Genomic DNA, 24660 nt, shown 5'->3' with positions numbered 1-24660 from the left:
GATGGAAGGCCACTGGGACCAAGGAGCTAATCCCCATAAACAGATGGTTTCCAGGTTAGGCTTTAATTAAGAAAACACATACACACATCCCATTAAATTTAATGTGCAATCCAATATTCTCACATTTAGTAACTCACTCATTCCAATCTAGTCTGTTAATATGCAATAGCATCTTTGTATTCAGCCTATACTACTGCCTCACAAAGGCAACACTGATTTTGGAATTGGAACGCTCACTTGATATGCAGAACATGCCCTATATATACACACATCTTTGCCATTATCATACTTTTGAAGGAGGCTTTTTCCTGCTATCAGTCAAGTTCTCCAAACTTTTATTTGTCCTCAAGGGACAATTCTCTGCATGGAAAAGGACCCATTTTCCTCTACTAATCCTGTATTCTTTGTGTCTTCAGTCTTCAATGAGGATAAGTCTAAATTCTCAAGTCACAAACGTCCACAGGCATCTTGCGTTGATCTTTAAAAACAAAAACAAAAAAAAACAACCACCAACTTCTTCTTTTGGAGAAAAGCTTTTCATTCCTGAGAGGGAACCATGGGTGGACCAAGACTGCCTTGGGACATCCCAGGACTTGGGTCAGACATTGTAATCAGGGGACTTCCCTTGTGGTTGTCTTAGTCGTATTTGTAATGCTGAAAATGCTCCCACTGTCACGTGGAAGAAGAGCTGCCAGAGATTGCGCAGTTCATACAGATACATGTTACATAGGCAAATTAAACCAAAAGTCAGGAAAGATTTGACATTCCGCCAGCTTGTGCAATATAAAAATAAGTAACACTGCAAAGAAGAAAACACAAAGTCTGATTAGTGCATTGAAAATTACTTCTGCTAACAAATCACACTGAACTACCAAGTAGATACAGAAATGAACCATGTGGAACTGTTGTTTTTTTTTTAATTGAGTAGGTAAATGTGGTACTAAATTAAGTGGGTATTCAGGAGTGAACAGTGCTCAGCATCAGAAGAAGTTAAATTTTGCTTCCATTATTCTCTTTTCAAGGAAGATTTCTTCATCATATTTGATCATTATCAATAAGGGGCAATGGAAACAAATGTTTTGGCTTGTGTATGCCACTTAAGGAGGCTTAGGTTTCTTGTGCATTGCCTAAGTCCCTGGCTGGATGGAATCCATCAGCATTGGGGAGTCAATATAGGTGTAAAGCTGGTATACTGGCTCCTTGGTCTCACTCCTTGTAGTCACTAGCATAGGGAGTGGGGGACACCCCAGCTATCCCCGGGTGGCACAAGTTAGAACAGATCTCAGGCTGCTTAACCTGCAATGGGATGAGAGCAGGAAAATCAGGCAGCTGTACATAGCCCCCATGCTCTACTTTACCCAGCACATGCAGCTTCCCTTTGTACACACCCCAATCCTTAAAAGGTGGTAGGATTACTATGGGGATTCAAATGCATATTTACATTCTGGCTTCACAATTGTAAGTCAGTAGGAGGAGAAAAAGAGTAGAGGGAGAACACGCCACGGAGAGGAGTCTTAAGAGGACAACCTCAATTCATCCCAAGTTTCTTTTCTTCACAAAACATTCTTCAAAGTCCAAATCCTTTATTCCATTACATCTGGGAATCTCAGATCTGATAAAATTACATCGTTTTTCACAAATGCCTTCCTCCTCTCCCACTTCCACAACTCACTGCTCCATTTCCTGACTTTAGCTCCCACATCTACTCCTCTTCTTGTTCTCCATCTGTGCCCATTCCTCCTCCAAAGAGACTGCTTTGTTCTCACCTCAGCTGCATGTTGACCAATGCCTTCTGATCTTTGATGCTCCCTTGAATCTTCTGCATGGCTGCTATTTAAAGCAGCAGGGCAGAGGATGCCATGGCTCATCAAGGATCCACAGAACACAGACAGCATGCAGCTGTGCTAAAATAAAACAAAGTCACTTCAAAGTAGGGAATCATGTGGGGGGGAGGAGGGGGAGTTTTCAGGAGTGAAAGCAAGCAAGCAAAAGCAGAAAATACCAAGGGATCCTGCAAAAGGAACAGCACAAGAGAGACTTCTCCCCAAACAGGGACAACTCTGGTGAAAATCAAGAAGCTATTAAGATACAGGCTATTATAAAAATGCATTGAGTTCATACCACCAAACTCATTTGATTGAGGACTCTAGATCAATATCAAGCCATGCATTCAGTGGTCAGGGTTGATGCTGATCTAAGTGGCTTTTCTTTAAAAAAGAAGAATTGTTTTAAAAAAAATCTTTATGCTACTTGTTTACTTTTTGCATTTCTCTCATGTGGTACAATAAAGACTTGTCAGATGCACTTTTATCTCTAGTTCGACAAGGTGGGTGAGGTAATATCTTATTGGACCAACTTCAGTTCGTGAGAGAGACAAGCTTTTGAGCTATACAGAGCTCTTCCTCAGGTCTGGGAAAGGAACTCAGAGTGTCACAGCTAAATACAAGGTCGAACAGATAGTTTAGCATAAGTAGTTAGCACATATTCTAACCATTCAAGGTGAAGTGGCCCATGAACACCCCTGTAGTCACAGGACAAAAAGGGGAGTTAGTGGGTTACAGATTGTTGAAATAAGCCATAAATCTAGTGTCTTTATTAAGATCATGATTTCAGTGTCTAGCAAAGCTGTGAATTTAAGCTCCCACTTTTGAAAGTGTTGTGCAGGTTTTCTTTGAGGATGACACCTAATAAGTCAGATACAGAGTGATTGCTTTGTGAAAAGTGTTCACTCACAGGTGATATGGTGTTTTTGTCTTTTATCATCTTCTTCTATGAGTTTATTCGAGACTGTAGTGATTGGTTTCACTCACACAATTGTTATGGGGGCATTTAAGTGCACTGGATGAGGTACACCCCATGTTGTGATAGGCATGCATAGAACCCCTGGATCTTGAAAGGTGTATTGTGGGGGTGATGATCATTGTAGCAGTGGAGATATGTCTGCAGATTTTGCATATGTTGTTCTGGCAGAGACTGGTGCTGCTTTGAGATGATGTCCTGGTCTGTGGGGAGCTTGTTTCTGATAATGAGCTTGGAGACGTTAGGGGGTTGTTAGAAGAATAGAAATAAACCCCCTCCAACTACACACCCATAGTTGTCACCATCCAACACGGAGGTATCAAACAACTACAACCCATACTCTATGGGAACCCCATCCTGAAATAAATCTTCCCTGAACCCCCTCTTCTGGTCTTGTCTCTCTCACCAATAGAAGCTGGTCCAATAAAAGATATTACCTCACCCACCTTGTCTCTCTAATACACTGGGACTGACATGGCTACAACTGTACTGCATACTTTTATTTCTACTCATTTTCCTAGAATCACAGAACCGGAAGGGACCTCGAGAGGTCACCTAGTCCAGTCCCCTACACTCATAGCAGGACTAATTATCTAGACCATTCCTGACAAGTGTTTGTCCAACCTGGCCTTAAAAATCTCCAAAGATGGAGATTCCACAACCTCCCTAGGCAATTTATTCCAGCACTTAACCACCCTAACAGTTAGGAAGTTTCTCCTAATGTCCAACCTAAATCTCCCTTGCTACAATTTAAGCCCATTGCTTCTTGTCCTATCCTCAGAGGTTAAGAAAAATAATTTTTCTTCCTCCTCCTTGTAACAACCTTTTACATACTTGAAAACTTATGTCCCCTCACAGTCTTCTCTTTTCCAGACTAAACCTAATTTTTTCAATCTTCCCTCATAGGTCATGTTTTCTAGACCTTTAATAATTTTTCTTGCATTTCCCTAGTTGGTTTATGAGAAGGTCATGCGAGACAGTATCAAAAGCTTTACTAAAATCAAGATATACCACATCTACCGCTTCTCCCCATTCACAAGGCTTGTTACCCTGTCAAAGAAAGCTATCAGGTTGGTTTGAGACTATTTGTTTTTGACAAATCCATGCTATTACTTATCACCTTATTATCTTCTAGATGTTTGCAAATTGATTGCTTAATTATTTGTTCCATTATCTTTCCGGGTACAGAAGTTAAGCTGACTGATCTGTAATTTCCTGGGTTGTCCTTATTTCCCTTTTTATAGTTTGGCACTATATTTGCCCTTTTCCGGTCTTCTGGAATCTCGCCAGTCTTCCATGACTTCTCAAAGATAATCGCTTATGGCTCAGATATCTCCTTAGTCAGCTCCTTGAGTATTCTAGGAAGCATTTCATCAGGACCTGGTGACTTGAAGACATCTAATTTCTCCAAGTAATTTTTAACTTGTTCTTTCCCTATTTTAGCTTCTTCTGATCGTACCTCATTTTCACTGGCATTCACAATGTTAGATGTCCAATCACCACCAACCTTCTTGGTGAAAACCGAAACAAAGAAGTCATTAAGCACCTCTGCCATTTCCACATTTTCTATTATTCTTCCCCCTCATTGAGTAATGGGCCTACCCTGTCCTTGGTCTTCCTTTTGCTTCTAATGTATTTGTAGAATGTTTTCTTGTTATCCTTTATGTCTCTGGTTAGTTTGATCTTGTTTTGAGCCTTGGTCTTTCTAATTTTGTCCCTACATACTTGTAGTATTTGTTTATATTCATCCTTTGTAATTGACCTAGTTTCCACTTTTTGTAGGACTCTTTTTTGATTTTTAGATCATTGAAGATCTCCTGGTTAAGCCAGAGTGGTCTCTTACCATAATTCCTATCATTCCTATGCAGTGGGATAGTTTCCTCTTGTGCCCTTAATAATGTCTCTTTGAAAAACTGCCAACTGTCTATTGTTTTCCACTTTCAGTTCTCCTGTACTAGGAGAAATTTGGTTGCAAACACATGCAAGAGAATGTTTTGTAAAAAGCCTATTTGTACAGTACCTACCTTTTGGCTAATTTTACCGAGTTTAGTTCTTTCTTAAAAAGGTACATTCCCATAGGTACTATTTTCATTCACTCTCTTCTCCGTAATACACTCAGCTTCTGGACAAACTTCTCTTTTCTCCATTTCCATTTGCCATGTGCCCTACCTTCGGGATTTCTACAGTACTCACCATCACAGTAACTTAGCACTATTCACTGCCTTAATTGTTATTAGCATTACGATACTGACAGATAGTGGTAGTGTTTATTTTTTAAGTTTCTCCAAGGAAAGTCAGGAATTATGTGATTGCTTCTGGATAATACAATTTACTGGTTTTTTTTTTATTCTGTTGGACATTTTACTAACATGTTGCTCTATCTTAGATACTTTTAGTGCCCATCACCATAGCGTCTGGGCCCCTTTATTAAGGCGTCTGTTTATCCTCCATGAAACAGAACAAAAATACTCCAGAGTAAAAGTAGGGTCAAGAGAACAGCTTGGCTTCCTCTGAACAAGTGGAGTATCTTCGAATACAGCACCTAACAACTATTTTTGGGGAGGGTTCTAAAAGTTATATTTAAAGGGCAATTAACATGTACCAGTAAATCAGTGATTAGAATCTAGCTCATTTCATGAAATCACCTCGCCATTGTGATAAAACCTGAAGAGCTGAGTGTGACAGCTTCAAAGAACAGAGTAAGCCATCAGGATGTGCTTCTCTCAAATGATCAATGAAAACAAAAGGATTTAAAAATAGGATGTCAAATGTAGTAACTATATTTAATAATGTAAGTGGGCTTTTTGATCAAGGCTCCATAAACTTGGAGGCTTTTACTCAAGTTTCGTTGCCTTACTGTATGTGCAGAGCTGAATTTTTCAGAAATCCCTATCCTACTTCGAGATGGGGAGAAAATTGCCACTTACAAAACAACAGCAGTCAAAAGGCCAAGGCACTATGATTTTAACATGTCACTCTAACAAGCAATGTAATGAAAAATCTTGTGTTGGTTCGTTTTAAGGGAACTGTTTTGCATGGCAATTACAGAATATGCTTTTGTGTAGAAGGCTTCCCTATGTTACTATAGAGAAAGAAAGCTTTTATACCTATTAAGAAATGGCTTGAGGTCAGTTCTTGATACTTGTAGTTTGGGGAAAACTGAGACTTCAAAGAAGGCTACAAGATTGTGGAGCGAGCCAGAATAATGCAAAGCAGACCAGATAAGATTTCAGACACTAGATTTAATTTTACATTATTGGGATAGAAACTTTTGGTTTTCTCGGCTGTATTATTGATTCCCTCACCCCTCAGTTACTTTTCTTTCTGAATATTACAGTGCTACTCCTTCAAAGTTGCAGCACTGAGAGACAAACTAAAGATTTTTTGAGTCTGGCTGGAGCTGGGAAATCAGAGCCAAATCTTGGATTCATGAGCAAACTGGACTCAGGAAAATGAAAAATAGAAGTTTTTTCTTGGAAATGCATATCTGAGGATATACATATACAATGTCAAATGTGCCTAAAAATCAGAATTAATATAGCAAAATGGAACAAATCCAAAACAGCAACTGCAAGTAGTTCAGGGATACTTCTTGTCCACACTATCTATGTGAGTTTTACATTATTAGATTTGCATTTAAAGAACAAACAGAAATGCTGATCACACCTGCTTGAGGAGTAGGAGATTTTAGAGAATGTGTGGTAAGGATTGCCAGGGAGGGACCCTTCATACTAAGGCTGAAACAGCTGATTCTGAAGTTGTTTTAGGGCCTTGTTTTTTTCCTTCATCTGCCTAAAAACTACTCTCAGCTACTGCATTTTGTTTTTAAGTTGGATACATCCTGTATATTATTATTTTGAGTCTTGGTTTGCCAGTCAATGATACCGATATATTGCTGATATCTATTATAAGGCTCTGAAGAATTTTGTTTTGCATGGCTGAATTCTGCTTGGACTCTTGGTAGTTAGGATTACATAACTAGAATTCTAGATCTAGAGGGAGCAGCTGCATTTCAAACCCAGAGATTGGACACAGACACAGAGCCACACTGCATTTATTCTTTGCTAAGCAATAGTTAATAAAGTATAAGCTTTCTGGCAGCACAGTGATTAGTTTAACATGTTGGACTAAATTTCTATTCCCTTTAGGTCCAATTTTTGTCCTGTACAACTTGACTGTAACCATTTTCTTAGAAACTAATAAACTGCATTTTTTTCTAAAGTATTAACTGAACAAAATGTAAAACATTAGGCCAGTCCTGTGGCTGAACAGCAACACAATGCGCTTTCATGCAAGATCTAGATTTAGAAATCTTAAACGTGCCATGTTGTTGACACTTGATTTAGGGAGCAAAGAGAGCTAACTGCATTTTGGTAATAATGACACAGACAGATATAGTAGAGAAGTCTTGGAAATTAAATTCAGAATACTAGGAAAAGGTTTATACATCCAGAGCTTCTGAGGTCACTTTCTCTCGAACACTTCCAGTTCCATCATGCAGAAGGTCAGCAAGTATGCTGGGGGCAGGACTCCACTGTTGCAATTCATAGATGAAAAGATGATGTAAAGAAGAGGGGGTTCAATTTGTGAGGTATTGGGAAATTTGTGTGTGGGAAGGGCACCCTATACAAAAGGGATCGGCTCCACCTTATTCAAAATGGAACCAGACTGCTGGCACAGAAAAATAACAAGGTTTGTGGGGAGATTATTTAAGGTAGGCACTGATGAAAAATCAATAAGTGCTGAAGAGAACTCAAGTTGTAAAAAGACATCTGTTAGAGAGATGTCACTAAGGGCATGTCTACACTTACCTCCGGAGCAATCGATCCAGCGGGGGTCAATTTATCGCGTCTAGTGAAGATGCGATAAATCGACCACTGAGCACTCTCCCATCGACTCCGGTACTCCACCAGAGTGAGAGGCGTAGGCGGAGTCAACGGGAGCATCGGCAGTCGACCTACCGCAGTGAAGACACCACGGTAAGAAGCTCTAAGTACATTGACTTCAGCTATGCTATTTTCGTAGCTGAAGTTGTGTAACTTAGACCGACCTAGCTCGCCCACCGCCCCCCAGTGTAGACCAGGCCTAATACAGTAACTCCTCACTTAACGTCGTCCCAGTTAACGTTGTTTTATTGTTACATTGCTGATCAATTAGAGAACATGCTTGTTTAAAGTTGTGCAATGCTCCCTTATAACATTGTTAGGCAGCTGCCTGCTTTGTCCACTGCTCGCAGGAAGAGCAGCCCATTGGAGCTAGCTGGTGGGGGCTTAGAACCAGGGTGGGCCGGCAGCCCCCATCAGCTCCCCTAAGTCCCCTGTGCAGCAGCCACCCAGCACGCTATCAATTGCCAGGCAGTTCAGCTGTTCCTCCCCCCACTGCCGTGTGCTTCTCCTGCCCTCTGCCTTGGAGCTGCTCCCGTGAGTCTCCTGCTTGCTGTGCAGTGGATGGAGAGGGGGATAAGAGGGATGCTAATGTCAGGGTGTCCCCCTCCCACCCTCACTCCTTTACCCCATCTCCAGAGAGCAGGGCGGGGGGGCACAACAGGGCTCAGGACAGAGGGAGCTTGCTGGCAGCAGCTGCTGTCTCAATTTGCTTATCTACTTAAAAAGGCAGTGTACTTAGAGTGGGGTCAGCACACTTAAAGGGGCAATGTCTCTCACACACATGATGTGTCTCTCTCTGCCATGCCATCTCCCCTCCCTCCATTCGTGCACACATTGTAGAGTGTGAGGCTACATTAACAACAATGTGTTAACCCTTGAGGGGCTCAGACAAGTGCTAGTTCATCATTTAGTAGCAAGGCATTCCCTGGGAAATATCCCACCATCTTCCATCCTCTGACTTCACCACCTCCACCAAGCTTCACAATCATCAGTGCTGTGTAAAGTATTAAATTGTTTGTTTAAAACATATACTGTGTATATGTGTGTGTGTGTGTATATATATATATATATATATATATATATATATATATATATATATATATATATATATATATATCTCTTTTGTCTAGGGAAAAAATTTCCCTGGAACCTAACCCCCCACCCCCACCCCTTTACATTAATTCTTATGGGGAAATTGGATTCGCTTAACATCGTTTCGCTTAAAGTAGCATTTTTCAGGAACATAACTGCAACATTAAGCAAGGAGTTACTGTACAAAGGTTAATTGTGTCCTGTAAAAGAAAGGACAGAAACTACAGCTGAACTAGACAAGGGACAGGTTGAGATCACAGAGGTAAGTTCTGGGCCAGTTAGACTGGTGCCAGAGCAAGAATAATAGGTACATGGCCAAAAATAGAAACTATAAATGTCAAGGTATTATATCAATGCATGACTCTTAAAGAGCCAACCTAGGTAAATTAGAATATCAGGCAATGGAAAAGGACCTAAACATAATGGGTATTCCTGAAATGTGGTGGAAGACAAATATCAGTGGGGTACTGTAAATACCTCACTATTAGTTCAACATTTAGCACTAAATTCCTATTCCATTTAGGTCCAATTTTTGGCCTGTACAACTTGACTGTAACCATTTTCTTGTAAATTAATAAACAGCAATACATGAAAGACAGATACGTTGTATGGATTGGGGAATCACACTGTAGGGAAAAAAATTCCAAGAATCTAGTGAGATTAAATTTCTGAGTGAAGATCATCACATAGTAGAACAAGAGCATTATTATATAAGTGCAAAGTGGCTGGAGGACTGCAAAGAAAGGGTAAAGATACAAGATAATGTATCAAGTTACGGAGTTCTTCTATGTGGCATTAGCTGTGATCTTATTTAACATTTTTACTAATAATCTTGGAGAGGAGGAGGCCAATATGTTATTAACTTCAGAGCGGTTGCTAATCTGGGAGGAAATACAGTCACTGAGAACAGACAACAATGCAACTGGACCTAGTGGGGTTAGAAATATTATCAGAAGATACAAAAGATGTAAACTGGAAAAATGCAAGACAATGGATTTCAGTACTGCTGAAAGACACCTATGGAAGGGATTGTAGTTGACAGCAATTACGTACAAGTAAGCAATGTGATACAGCAGCAAAAGAGGGAGTGAGATTTCTGACTGAACACACATTATGTTATGAAGCAGGGAGGTGATAATCCCCCAAATGACCACACTTGAAATAGTGCATTCAGTTTTGGGCTCATCATACCAGAAAGATAAGCAAAAATTAGCGGGAATTCAGCGAACAGCCATAATGATTATGAAGAGACTGTGACAACTGACTTATATGGAAAGACAGAGAGCTAATTATGTATAGTTTAGCTAAGCAACAACTAAGAGAGAAGAGAGATTTGCTAAAAATGTAACAATATATTAAAAGCACAAATACCAAAAAAAGGAGAAGAATTACTTAGTGGGACAGAAAGACTGTATAACTAGGAATAGTGAGATAACACTCAGGAGAGGAAAAGGAAGGCCGCGTAAAAGGAGAAAACTTCCAGATGGTGAGATGTATTAGGCTGTGTAATAGTCATTTTGGAGAAGTGAAGGATTCCCTATCCCTTGTGACATTTACAAGCTAACCTGGGAATAAAACTGAAGGAACAAAAACTGTATTTGTCCAGGAAGATGGAAAAAAGGGATTTAAAATGTCAGTTTCATCTTTAACTTTTATGATTCTATGATGCTGAATCATACAGCAATCCTAATATCAGCCTCCGAAAGGAGACAGACACATCCCTATCTCTTGATAAACTAACTGGGAAAAGACAATCCCAGAAAACAATAACCCAGAATCAAGGATTTAGGCATGAGTCTATGCTGTGATCTCTCATCACCACCAAAATGAGAGTAGAGGTTACTGTTAAAGTCAATCCATTCAAATATACACAATATTTAACAAAACTTGATAACATCTGTACATGACTAAATAATGTTTCTGAAGACTATTGCAATGTGCAGCAGGAAGAATTTACCTGATACAAGCAGGCTGCTGTTCCAAGGAAAAACGCAATGACATAACTGAAATCTTCACCCTCGTTCTGTGAAAAGAAAGCAGAAGTAAATACACAAGATATGCATGGTATACACAGATAACTTCTAGCTCTAATTAAAAATAATCCAACATACAAATTTAGAATGATCTCCTGTACCAAAACTAAACTGGAGAAATTAGAAGGCATCACTTATTTCTCTCTCTCTGGGAAGGTCAGATCCATAGAATGAAGTTAGAAGGGTCCAAAATACCCTAAAATTATTCTTGCTTACTATTTCTATTCAGCACAGCAGACACCTAATGCTGGGATTGTCAAAAGAGCCTAAGGCTCATCTGCAGCTTTGGGCACCTAGTTTCCCTAGACTAGTTTGAAATTCCCAGTCTAAATGTTGGGAACTAGAAGAAGTAACAATTTGTACAACTGTCTTAATATAACATCACCACAAAATGGAAACTGTGTAAACTGAAAAATACAAATGGTCCACTAGGGTGTGCTATAATTCTATGTAGAAAACAATGCAGGCAAACATACATTAATGGAAGAGAGAACAAACAAAAGCATGACTATTTAATAGACAAAGATTATTCATAAACAGTTACATGGACAGTAAATTGAATTTCCTTTAAGTAGAACAATAGAAAAATGAACTTAAAATTACAGGTCTTCTCACTTAAAGCTGCTTTTCCTTAAACAGACTTATTTCTTCTAATATATTCAAACAGGTTTTAATATTTTCCATAAAGCTGAGCAGAATAAATTTACACTGTCAGTGATTATTTTAGACTGCATTTTCATGCTTTTCAAACAAACTTCTGCCACAATCAGAAACTTTCCCATACGAACAAGGGCACTCATGCAATCTGTTTTTCATCAAGTGGAATTCCATTTCTAAAGGAAGCTGGTCCATTTGGAACTACAGCCCCTCTCTCTTGCGAACATGTTTAGCCTGAAGTTCTCTCATCTGTAGCGTTGGCAATAAAAAAAAAATCTGTACTTCTGCACACAAAATTTATATCCAGGAACAGAACTTCAACAGATTATAAAAACTTTCACCTCACAGTCACAACAGAATCCAGTACAGCATAACTACAGGTTACAAAGTAATTTTGTAACCTCTAAATGAATTATTGATTAAAAAGGAAAATATTCTAAATTCAGAAGGAACCTTTGTAATGAAAGATTTTTTTTCTGGAGTTAAACTTCCATTTAACATTGTGTTCGGATGGCTTCTGCCTTGACCTTTATGGATTTATTCCATGTTAATTTTAAATTCCTCTTCATTTCACTTATTTTGAGTGGATCCAAAATGCCAGAAATTAAATACTAAACACTATATTCCATCTGTAAATCACTATCCACCATCTAAAGAAAATGGAACATTATTGGTTACATAGGTTAATTCTATACTGGAATATCCTTCTGCAGCTGTGTTCCTTTAGAAACAGAGTAAGTAATACAGATATTATACAATTAAAGAGGTGAAATTCTGTCTGCTATTTGTGCAACTCTGTACTGTAATTTATATTTATAAACCTAATGGCATGGTGATAAAGAATTCAGGAAATATTATTTATATGTACATAATATATAAGAAATATGATTTGTGAAGGAACAGGACATTAATTCTCAAGAAATCCCATATGAAACTGCATAATGCATTAAAAAAAATCCATATACCTTGGCTTTATTCTCATTTTCAGTTTGTAATAGTAACAACGACCTTGGCACAGGGCATTTTCATCAACTCCTCCCAGCCATTCATTAATCTTCAGGAAATGCCCTGGGCCTCAATTGTTAATGTTTAAATTAATATACAAGTATGTATACAGAACACAATTAGAATGCATATAGCATCTTTCATATTTTAGGTAACCAGTGCCCTTAAAAAGTGATTAAACCAACACTGATAATGCTGTGATTATGAAGGAATAGTGCATAAAGTCTTATACACCTGAATTTACTTTACTGAGACAATAAATATAACCAAAATAGTAAGATTCCCCCCACTCCTTTTGAAAGCCACCACAGGATCTTCATCTTCCACTAGGACAACCACCGTGAGAGGACCTCAGTTTAATGTTTTTAACTGGGGCAGATACTCAGCAGCTGTCTGTTGTCAGCGCTTAACCGACTTCAATGGAGCTATGACAATTTACACCATCAGAAGATGTGCCTTTCTAACAGCACAGTATCCTTCATTCAGTATATAGTATCAATGGCAATGTATCTTATAATGTACCAATGGTGTACAAAGAAAAACCTCTTATTCGTTGCAAGGTCATGGGTCGCAATATCGAATGCAAATATATTTTAAAGGAAGTCAGTCAAGGGACAGAACTTCCCATAACCAAATACATAACTTTTCATTTTATTCTCAAAGGAACAAAGGTCCTGGTTACAAAAATCCTTCAAATACCCATGTTCCATGGTTCTTTGCTGACAATGGGCTAGACTGTCCAAATTTTGAAGGCATATCATTTTGCTCAAGCATTATGCATAACAGTCACCTATGAAAAAGTGGCTTTTCAAAGTTTATCATTATGGCACGGGTTTAGAAAACAGAAGTCTATGCCCTGTACTGGTGGGTTTGCAAAAGTATCTAAGGGAGTTGCTGCCCATCTTCCATTGATTTTCAAACTCCAGCAGGCGCCTTTGAACATCTCTTCCTGTACACACTCAATAATGGATATAGAATATTACTCCTGGGGGAATTTTGCGCCAAAAAACAAATTCTGCAAAATTCTGCATATTTTATGTGTTAAAACAACACAATATAATCACTCCCGTTTCAATTATTTTGGTAATTTATTTCAAAATACATTCCTTATTAGATATGTTAATACAGAATGTTTAGTAATTCATTTAAACTACAATACAGAAATGTATTTTCCAAACCCCTCAGAAGCAGTGCAAAGGCTTGGGGGGAGTCCAGGATAACAGAGGAGCTGAGGGAGAGGGAAGGAGCCTGGGATTGAACCTGGAGGGTTGTTTGGTGGGGGTGGGAGAAGTATGGAACAGTTTCTTTCTTTCTTTCTTTTTTTTGGGTGGGGTGGAAGATTGTTAGGGAGTTGGGGAGCCTCTCCCATGAAGACCCTGGCTGACCTCAAGCCTCTCTCATTCAGTCAGGCACATCTTCCACTGTCTCCATGTGGCCCTGGAGCCCCTCTCCCATTCAGCCCTTGGCTCAATGCTGTCACCCCACTAGCTCCTCAGCCCATGCCCCAGGGTGTTCCCCCCACTAGCCCTTTTGAACCCTAATCTCTGACTCCCCCAGCATCCCTGTGTGCCCCCCTCTGTCATCTAACCTGGCTCCACAGGCAGGCTGCTGTAATGAATGCAGCTAGCTGCTAGCTGTTACTACTGGTCAGCCGGCTGTTCTGGTGCCACAGTGGCTTCTGGTGGGCAAAAGGCAGAATTGCAGCACTTCTTGGGCAGAATGTATTTTCTTCAGGAAATAAAAAAATTCTGCGCCAGACGTGAATTCTGTGCATGTACTTCCCTCAGGAGTAATAATATACATTTTGGGTTTGAAATCAATAGGAACATTCATGTGAATTAGGGTAGAAGGATTTGGTTCATACTGTAAACAGTTTATATGAGCTAATTTTGATTGATATTTTGCACAAACGTGGCACTTTGATTTCAGTTCTTCCCCACTATAGAGTTGTAAACATGGTACAGTACCTGCAGAAGACTTTCTATGGCATGAAACCCTCTAATTAAATTCAAAGCCCCACATAATAGGCTCAGTATAAATGAAACAATCCCTGGCAGAGTAACAGCTTCCAGTCGTTGATGAGGAGCTGCAAGGCACAGGAAAAAAATGGTATGAAATATATCAAAGCATTTTCCTTAAAGTTTAGAAAAATATAAATCTTATTTTTCAGTGACTTCTTCCTGCTCAAAAACACATAATTAAAGTTGGTAAACCTTAATGCATGTATGTAAAATTCTAAGAAGAGTAGAAGATTTGATAAAATATATTTACTTCAACTAAAATACAGAATTGATGTTCCTTAATGTCTTTGTTAAAGAAGAAATTTAACTTGAGATATCCAGTTAATTCAGCACGGTGCTGAAGACTGCTCAAACATGCCACTAAATCAATACCCAATAATGTACTTGCTGGTAAAATTTGTCCCAAATTAGCAACCAGCTAATAAGTCGCATACTTGAGAGCTCCTTTCACAACCTTCACTCTTCTTTAACACTAACGCATTAGTACAGGCTATCAGGACTGATTTAACTTGTTTGCTGAACGAAATGCTGTGAGGCAAAGCCTATTACCTGCCACTACAGCAACGCACACCAGCTGTAAATGCTACCAGAGATACAAATAAAGAAAAATTCTGGAACTACAGCTAGTATTTGTAGTACAATAGGATACATACTTTCCAGTCGTGATTCAGAAGTCTCTTACTGATTATATTAAAAACAAAATACAGAAAGGTATTTGAAAATATACATTTTTCTACACACACATACCTTTGTGCTTATCAGGGGACACAGTTACACAAATGACTGCAAATACATAGTAGATGTGTATTAATCATTATTGTGCTTTTCCACAACAAATAACGGAAGCCAAATATGGGAGGGGGAGAGGAACCCAACACAAAATCCATAACAGTCTAGGCAACATGGGGGAGGGGAGAGGGACACAAGAGGTTCGCATATTTAAATCATTTTGTTTAAATCAGTGAAGTGTAAAGGTGCAAACAATGAAGTTAATGAACTGTAACATTAATATAGAGAGGGGTGTCAATCCTGCTTGTATGCACTTAACAGCTTCAGACAAAGGCTCTCCAAACAGTTCAAAAAGTTACAGAAACCACAAAAAATATGACAAAAGCTATTTCTCCTGATAAGCACATATGACTGTTTGAGTGTCATTGTGTCCTAACTTTATTATGCTCAACATATATGTTTTGTTATAACTAATTTGTATAAGACTTAAGATATGTTTTTGTTTTAAACAAAAAAATACCTTGATGCTCAACGTTGATAACTTATTTTTATTCTAACCACAACACACATTAGATGTGGCAACTACTAAAGTAAAAAGAAAAGGAGTACTTGTGGCACCTTAGAGACTAACAAATTTATCTGAGCATAAGCTTTCGTGAGCTACAGCTTATGCTCAAATAAATTTGTTAGTCTCTAAGGTGCCACAAGTACTCCTTTTCTTTTTGCGAATACAGACTAACACGGCTGCTACTCTGAAACCTGTCATTACTAAAGTAAAGGTTGGATGCCAATTTCCATTCTAACTTCTTCAGTTACTTAACTTTTTTCAAACTTTTTTTTTTTTTTTGGCTGAAATTTTAGTCTCAGACAAAGTTGCATTTATTTACACTGTTGGGTAAAATTAGTTCAGCTGTTGTTGAGTTTTATGAGTAGAGGGGGGAAAGCCACACCCACATTTTCCCCATATATTCCAATCAGGAATTTTACATTTGGATAACACCAAAATGAGGGACATCTTATTCTGAAAAAGTCAAGTTTTATCAGCAAAAATCAGCAATTTGGTGCATGAGTGTTAGAACATTTCTATATTTTCTCTTTAAAACAATAATCAGGCACTCTAATTAAGGACACTCTACACCATTGCTAAAGCTATTAAGCTCCTCAAGGCTCAAGGGATTACACATTCTATTGTCAAAAGAGCTAAGCACCAGAGAGCAAATAAATGCATAACAACAGAATTTAGAAGGTCAGTTAAAGACAGCAGAGTAAAAGACGATCTGTACTAGAGCCACTAGGTCCCTCAGCCTGTGGAGTTTACAAACTCTTAAGAAGAGACAACACATAATCACTAAACTAGTAAGTTTTTTTGATCCCAGGCCCCCCTGGGATCAAAAAATGTACAAATTCTGATGTCAGAACTTGTACATTCCCTGTAAGGAATGGCTTTAAATTTATTCACATTTCTCCTGCCCTCCCTCCCCAGCTGCCATTTAAAAAAAATGAATATAGTATTGTAATTGAAATATCGAGCACTCAACTTTTTAGTGGCTTAAAGTAGCTCCAAGAACTGTAGCCTGGCCTTCTGCTAGATATGTAGAACTTTTTATTGCTGTTTACCTTATTATATGTAAACCTCAATGTAGTATTTTTATTAATTTATACAGCGAGTTCCTCTTAGTTCCACTGATTTGAGACACTGTACCAGTTCTACTGGAATTCTTTATTTTAAAAGTAGGAAAGTTAATGACATAGAAGACACCTTAACTTTAGGAACTGACATTTAAAAAAAAAAAAAAAAAGCTTTAAAAGTATTTAAAATCTGCCCTAACCAGACAAATGCATAAAACAGTTATGTTATCACCACATTTCTAAAGCATGATGAAATCTGAGATTATCTTTCAAGCAAAATACTATCAGGAGTTTGCATGATGCATACCCCCAACATTAAAAAATAGCTTTAATTTATTCATTACACAGAATAGTAGTTCTCTAAAGAAAGGATTCCAATTTTCAATCATTTGAACAACAACATTTTAATAGGCCTAGACTCTAAATATTGTTCAACATCACCAAAATGCCCAACAGCTGTATCTGTGCTAGTAATGCCACATGCTTTACGATTACAGCTAAAGTTAATGGGTCAAATTCTGCTCTCAAGTTACACTCATGTAACAAAACAGAATTTGGCCTGTGTGTCTACATAGCACCACTTACTAGCTGAAGTGGTTTAAGACATGTAACTCACACTGCAAAACTCATATCTGAATGGGAAAACAAAAGAATTATGGGACATTGAGCAAGACAGATCACATTTGGAAAAGTATCAGAGGGGTAGCTGTGTTAGTCTGGATCTTTGCTGTTTTCACATTTGGAAAAGTTATCCTTGGAACAGAAGAGAAACGGGGAAGTCTGGCCTGCTGCATAGGTATCAGACAGACAGCGAAGATTTTTTAAGAAAGCCCCTACTCTGGGAGCTGTTGAAGGCTTATACTTGAGCAAGCAGACGTCCTGGGAAATTCTATAACTGCTCTAAGGTAAAAGACTTATATTAAAGGAATAATTACACTCCAAACACTGTAGTATCCAATGGTCAGGAGCAAAAGGCAGCTAAAACTTAAATATTGGGAGAAAAAACAGTGTGAGATCTTCTTGGATGTATGGGCCTCGAGAGGGAGAGAGTCTGCAGCCAGGCAGATTCCAGAAGGGAAGAAGAGAAGAGAAAATTTTGTAAAATAGAGAGGAAGGACAAACTAATTAAATGAAAATTAATTTCATGGAATTCTCACAGGAAAATTGTTTTAGAAGTATTGCTTCCTGCCATTTCTCAATCAGGTCAAGCAAAAACCAGCAAGGGAACTCTGACTTCTGATTTAAAGTTTAAAAAAATCCTTAACTTGGGATAACATGATAAAGAAAAAAGAAAGGAAGAATGGAAAAGAGAAGGAAAGGTGCCTTACTGCATTTGAATTTAAGCTATTATGTTCTCAGAGGATCTTTTATTCTAACAGTGTCATAAACAACATCTAATGCTTCCTGAAAACACTTTTTAAAAATAATCTATTTAGAAATAATTCTGCCTGTGCCATAGACATTCAGTATTTTTCCTTTTAACCATAAACTGCATCCAGATGATTTTTATTGAGTTTATTTGCTTCCACTTGTGACACTATAACCTCTTCCACAGAGACAGGATTACATCAAGCTGTTAAATAAGTAGCAAGAGATTAACTCTTAAGAAAGGTGCAAGTGTCAGAAGTGATAAAAGAAGGAGTCAATAGAATTATAATAAAAATACAGAGTACATATATACAAGCAGAAGTGGTACTCACAATGTTTTCCACATTTCTCCATCAATCACCAACAATATTAGGAATGCTCTGGATGATTTAGCGTAGGTATATGGCATTCCTTGAGAGGTACCACTGTCCTAATAATTTGAACGTGATTACACATTCTCCTTTGTTGTTGCAGTAGTTAGGGGTTTTTTGTCAGTATCAATGTTATAATCATTATAACTATAAATTATTTGCACTCTGATAGCTCCTAAAAGTCTCAATTAGGATCAGAACGCCACTGTGGTGGGCGCTGAACAAACACCTAGCAATGTACCTTTTTCAACTAAAATAGCATTTTTACATCTGTAGAGAGAAAACCTACAGCAGAAATAGAAGAAACTGAAGTGTTTAAGGTAATCACTGAAAAAGAATTACTAGCACAATAGTTAAAAGTGACTGTTAATATTTGTAAAAGTGTACAAATTTTAGCTGATCACTTATTTTACAATACTTTAATAAGAGTTCACATTTGTGTCATTAATTCAGGCCCTAATCCTGAAAGATGAACTGTTTGGTACAGAAGTCTGCCCAAGTGGATGAGCATCAGGACCAAAGCTTTTTAAAAATGAAAAATGTTTAACATTTAAATTAAGTTTTCATCATTTATTCTATTTTTTTCACTTCACTGAACTTGAAGATTGAAACTAGACTGTTCTGTTTCACTTTCTCTAGTCCGTTTCATTTGTAGAATCGATGCATTAGTACAATGTTTTTGTGTTCTTGTTTTCATTCTTCTATTCTGCTGGGAAATACCCAAATTTGGCGCTTAGCTGCTTGAAAGTGTTTTTAATATCACAAGATAATGTCTAGATCATATGTCAGTATATAGTACTCTAATATCCAAACTCACCAATGCATTAGTTATCGTATGTGCTTTAAAAGTTACCCTATAAAATTTATTCTTTTCATGATTTAAATGAAAAAAATCAAGATCTAAAAAAAATCTAAAACAGAACTGTCATGACAAAAATAAATGAAGATATGCTATTACTGATGTGATGTACTAGGTACAAACATTTTTTAAAGAGTACTGAATTTAAACAGGATAATTACTTTGAATTTGAATGTCAAGGACCTGCCCTATGTGATGCTCTTCCCGCTGAGTCCAGTAGTCATGACATGCCCAGCAATACAATGCTTTCATGATGCCTTCAGATCCCATTATAAAGAAATCACTAACTGATTTATGAGTCTTATTAAAAAAAAAGTATATTTAAATGTCTACCTTCACTTGTATATTTTCATTTAGAAACCAGTCTATCAGTAATTGCCCTCTATGAAAGCTGCAAGGAAAGAGTAATTAACTGAAGCCACAGCTGCTAAACAATGACACACATCCTATGTCATGGCAATTATTCTTTACACAGACTAGCAACTAACAAAGTACCGTGTTTGGCATTATTTTCCATATTTCATTTTGTTTAAAAAAAAAAAAAAAAGCAAAGTAAACATATGGCTCTGTATCTGGTTCACATAAGGATAACAGTAATTAAGGTATCAAACTCACCAGTAGATATCTTACCAGTACCCTTAAACTCTGCAGCAGATAAGTGTGCAAATCCATTAGTTGAACCAAGTTCAGACATGGAAATTTGATAAGGTGGTCTCAGCTTGATTTCTGTCTGCATGTCAGCAAGATTTATCTTTGTCGACAGAGACCGTGGGTTATTATATCTCTGCTTGGTCCTTTGAATAAAATTATCTGTGTAAAATTAAAAAAATATATATCCCTATAGACATTGTTAATTAAATCATTCCAGACTGTGCAGCTTTATGGGCCATATATTTCTCAAATACACAAATTTAAATTTATTATTTAAATTCTTACATTTATCTTGGAACGTTCTAATACTATTTCTGTTTTATGACTAATATATCATGGACTAATTAATTCCACAGTATCAAAAATTAAGCTCTAGAAATCTAATTACCTAACAACTGTGAATAAACTAATGACTTGCCACAGCATGATACTGAAAGCACTGCTAATATAATGGATTTATTTCACTAGTTTTAGCTTCTTTCTCAATTCAGCAAATATTCTTATAAAAATAAAGTAATTTATTTTTTCAGATATAAATGCACTTAATTCTAAAATTTGACTTAAATTGCAAAATATTAGGGCTGAATACTTTCATTATATCTTCTCACCCCAGCAGTAAACACACCAATATAACGAAATTACTCTCTAAACTAACAGCTAGGAAAAAAACATGGAAGGATGGAGAAAGGGAAGAAAGCAAACAGTAGTTATTCTAAAAGACACCTTTAAAAAACAGACTTATCAGCTGCACTGGAAAACTGAATGAATTTAGTATGTACCATATTTTTCTGCACCTTGTATTCCTTTTACTCTGTCTAAAATGTATTTTGTTAGAATACATAAAACTAGTTTCTTTTACCTCCAGATGAAGGTATAATTTTTAAGCCACTGAAGATATCAGCAGAAACTACAAGAGATGCCACAAGTAATGCCACATGTAGTAGGTATTTGAAGCTCGAATCACAGAAAATTCAATGCATAGCTGTATCATAAAGCAAATCAAAATCTTCACTTCCTTTCTTTGCATTGAACAAATAATTATTACGCAGTGAAGATCAAACATACAACTGGGATTTTTTTGTTTGGAAATGGCTTACAAAGCTCAACGTCTTTATAGGTTCAGTATTTTGATACGGGTATAATGTCAAACATCTCAACAAATTACTAACTGGCAGAAGTTAAACTCATCCACATTTGTTCACCCAGAACCTGATCTAAAACTTATTGAAGTTAATGGAAAGATTCCCAATGGACTTTGGATCAGGCTCTAACAGACTGATTCAACTCCCACCGAAGACAATGGAAATCTTTCTATTGACTTTAATGGGAGCTGGATTAGGCCCTAAATCACCCTAAAGCTAACTAAACATAATCTTGGCTGAATATTTGTGATTTGTATGTTTTAAGTTGTACGTTCTTTAAAACAGTTAGTTGAATTTGAGTTAGGTTTGAAAGAGTTATTGTAGTAAACAGTCAGATCCTTACCAAACTCTATGAAACAGTATGGCCGGATGGCAGTATTTGTCCTCATCATATTGTATGTGGTGATGAACGCTTTCTGAAGCTCATCCAGGAAGCAGAAAGCCAGAACACTGGGGTAATTTTCAGTGCACAGCATCATGTAGCTCACTCCCAGAGAGCTAATAAAACTATAATTTAAAAAATGGTTTTAAAATTTCAAAAATTAAGTCTATGTAACATACAGCTTCGCAAGACTGGTTCCATATGCCATAAACAGAGAAGCAAAAAACTTCTATGGGGTAATGAAGACATTAATATTTATTGAAAAAGCCAGAGATTGTTTTAGGGAAAAATTACACTACGAGTTTAGGTCGAATTTAGCAGCGTTAGATCGATTTAACCCTGCACCTGTCCACACGACAAAGCCATTTTTTCTCGACTTAAAGGGCTCTTAAAAGCGATTTCTGTACTCCTCCCAGATGAGGGGATTAGCGCTGAAATCGACACCGCCGAGTTGAATTTGAGGTAGTTTGGACACAATTTGACGGTATTGGCCTCCGGGAGCTATCCCAGAGTGCTCCATTGTGACTGCTCTGGACAGCACTTTCAACTCAGATGCACTAGCCAGGTACACAGGAAAAGCACTGGTAACTTTTGAATTTCATTCCGTTTGGCCAGCGTGGCGAGCTCATCAGCAGAGGTGACCACGCAGAGCTCATCAGCACAGGTGACCATGCAGTCCCAGATTCGCAAAAGAGCTCCAGCATGGACCGAACGGGAGGTACGGGATCTGATCGCTGTATGGGGAAACGAATCTGTGCTATCAGAACTCTGTTCCAAAAGACGAAATGCCAATATATTTGAAAAAATCTCTAAGGGCGTGATGGACAGAGGCTATAACAGGGACCCGCAGCAGTGCCGCGTGAAAATTAAGGAGCTCAGGCAAGCCTACCAAAAAACCAAAGAGGCAAATGGCCACTCCGGGTCAGAGCCCCAGACAGACTGCTTCTATGATGAGTTGCATGCAATTCTAGGGGGTGCCCCTACCACTACCCCCCCGTCCGTGGACACCTGCAAGGTCTCACACAAAGGGATGAGGACTCTGGGGACGAGGAAGATGAGGAGGAGGAGGATAGCGCACAACAGGCAAGTGGAGAAACCATTCTCCCTGACAGCCAGGAATTTTTTATCACCCTGGAGCCAATACCCTTCCAAGGCGGCCTCCCAGACCATGAAGCCAGACAAGGCACCTCTGGTGAGTGTACCTTTGTAAATATAATACATGGTTTAAAAGCAAGTGTGTTTAATGATTAATTTGCCCTGAAGACTTGGGATGCATTCGCAGCCAGTACAGCTACTGGAAAAGTCTGTCAACGTGTCTGGGGATGGAGCGGAAATCCTCCAGGGACATTATTAAAGATACATTCAGAGGTGGCCATTCCTGCTGGGCTGTTTGTCTGTGGCTGAAAATAAATCATCCCCGCTTTTAACCATGTGGTGGCGGGGGGGGGCTGTTCACACTGAGCTGTTCGCGTTTGGCTGGCAGGGATCTTCCCTGATACTAGTCACGCGGTGGGAGGAGGGGCGAAGCGATCATCCCAGAGAACTGAGGGGTGGAGGGGGAGTGGGAGTTAGTTGGGTTTGTGCTGCACATTAACCCAAAAACCGCAGCCCCTCCTTTTAAAAGGCCAACCCAACAGGTGCTTAGTATGGGAAAGGAGGGCGCTGCTGTTTGAAACCATCCCCACATGTTATGAAGGTTGAAGAAGCCGAAAGACTGTGGCTTACCATGGCTGCCTACAAGCCGAATTCTGTTGCCTGGCCCTGCGTGAGTGATCTCTCATACCAAACCAGCAGGCCCTCAATATAAGAGGCAAAATGCGACCTTGTACCGAAAGCACGTATGCTATGTAATGTTAACAGCTTGGTTCACCGTGAAAGAGTCTACCCATTGTTCTCTAAAATGTGTCTTTTTAAAATACTACTCTCCCTTTTTTTCCTCCCACAATTGCAAATGTTTCAACGCTCCCCCTATCATCTCCATCCCAGAAGCCGGTGCAGATAAGAAGGCAAAAAAACTGCACTCGCGATGAAACGTTCTCTGAGCTCATGCAGTCCTCCCGCACTGAAAGAGCTCAGCAGAATGTGTGGAGGCAAACAATGGCAGAGTCCAGAAAAACAGAAAATGAACGCGAGGACAGGAGGGACGAGCAAGAGGAGAGGTTGCAGGAGCAAGAGGAGAGGTGGCGGCAGCGTGATGAGAGGAGGTAGGATGCAATGCTGAGGCTACTGGGGGATCAAACTGATATGCTCCGGTGTCTGGTGGAGCTGCAGGAAAGGCAGCAGGAACACAGACCGCTGCTGCAGTCCCTGTGTAACCCAAGTTCCATAGCCTCCTCACCCAGGCGCCCAAGAATGCTGGGAGGGGGGCCTCTGGGCACCCAACCACTCCACCCCAGAGGACTGCCCAAGCAACAGAAGGCGGGCATTCAATAATTTTTGAAGTGCAGTGTGGCCTTGTCCTTCTCTCCTCCCCTCATCCACCACCCCACCCGATGCTTCCCTCCTCCCACACCCATCCCGGGCTACCTTGGCAGCTATCCCCCTATTTGTGTGATGAATTAATAAAGAATGCATGATTTTGAAACAACAATGACTTTATTGCCTCTGCAAGCAGTGATCGAAGGGGTGAGGCCGGTTGGCTTACAGGGAAGTAGAGTGAACCAAGGGGGCGGGAGGGTTTCATCAAGGAGAAACAAACAGAACTGTCACACCATAGCCTGGCCAGTCATGAAACTGGTTTTCAAAGCTTCTCCGACGCGCAGCGCGCCCTGCTGTGTTCTTCTAATCGCCCTGACATCTGGCTGCACGTAATCAGTTGCCAGGCAATTTGCCTCAACCTCCCACCCAGTCATAAATGTCTCCCCCTTACTCTCACAGAGATTGTGGAGCACACAGCAAGAAGCAATAACAATGGGAATATTGGTTTCGCTGAGGTCTAACCGAGTCAGTAAACTGCGCCAGCGCGCTTTTAAATGTCCACATGCACATTCTACCACCATTCTGCCCTTGCTCAGCCTATAGTTGAACAGCTCCTGA

At 39.0% G+C, this 24660-nt stretch overlaps 2 protein-coding genes across 3 annotated transcripts in view; one reads left to right on the top strand and one right to left on the bottom strand.

The window, feature by feature from the left end:
* Window positions 1–30: 30 nt before the first annotated feature.
* SEC22A (SEC22 homolog A, vesicle trafficking protein) overlaps window positions 31–24660 on the bottom strand; it is a 36223-nt gene continuing 11593 nt past the window's right edge. Inside the window, exons 4-8 of one of the 2 annotated variants that reach the window (XM_074967141.1) lie at window positions 21586–21749; window positions 20065–20259; window positions 14440–14558; window positions 10735–10800; window positions 31–799 (exon numbers count right to left, since the gene is read on the bottom strand). In XM_074967141.1, the coding sequence (XP_074823242.1) occupies window positions 599–799; window positions 10735–10800; window positions 14440–14558; window positions 20065–20259; window positions 21586–21749 (745 nt within the window). In that variant the 3' untranslated portion in view covers window positions 31–598. Of the gene's footprint in view, window positions 800–1188; window positions 1905–10734; window positions 10801–14439; window positions 14559–20064; window positions 20260–21585; window positions 21750–24660 lie in introns of those variants that run through there. The other variant, XM_074967140.1, reaches the window with a different exon arrangement.
* On the top strand, window positions 22257–23832 carry LOC141995763 (uncharacterized). The gene is made up of 2 exons (XM_074967147.1): window positions 22257–22816; window positions 23611–23832. Exons 1-2 carry the CDS (start codon window positions 22295–22297, stop codon window positions 23830–23832), a joined length of 744 nt encoding a protein of 247 aa, XP_074823248.1. The 5' UTR covers window positions 22257–22294.

This window comes from Natator depressus, chromosome 11, assembly GCF_965152275.1.
Source record: "Natator depressus isolate rNatDep1 chromosome 11, rNatDep2.hap1, whole genome shotgun sequence".
Classification (NCBI taxonomy): Eukaryota; Metazoa; Chordata; order Testudines; family Cheloniidae; genus Natator; species Natator depressus.
Note: the sequence above shows the minus strand (reverse complement) of the source record. Positions and strands in the feature narration are given on the sequence as shown.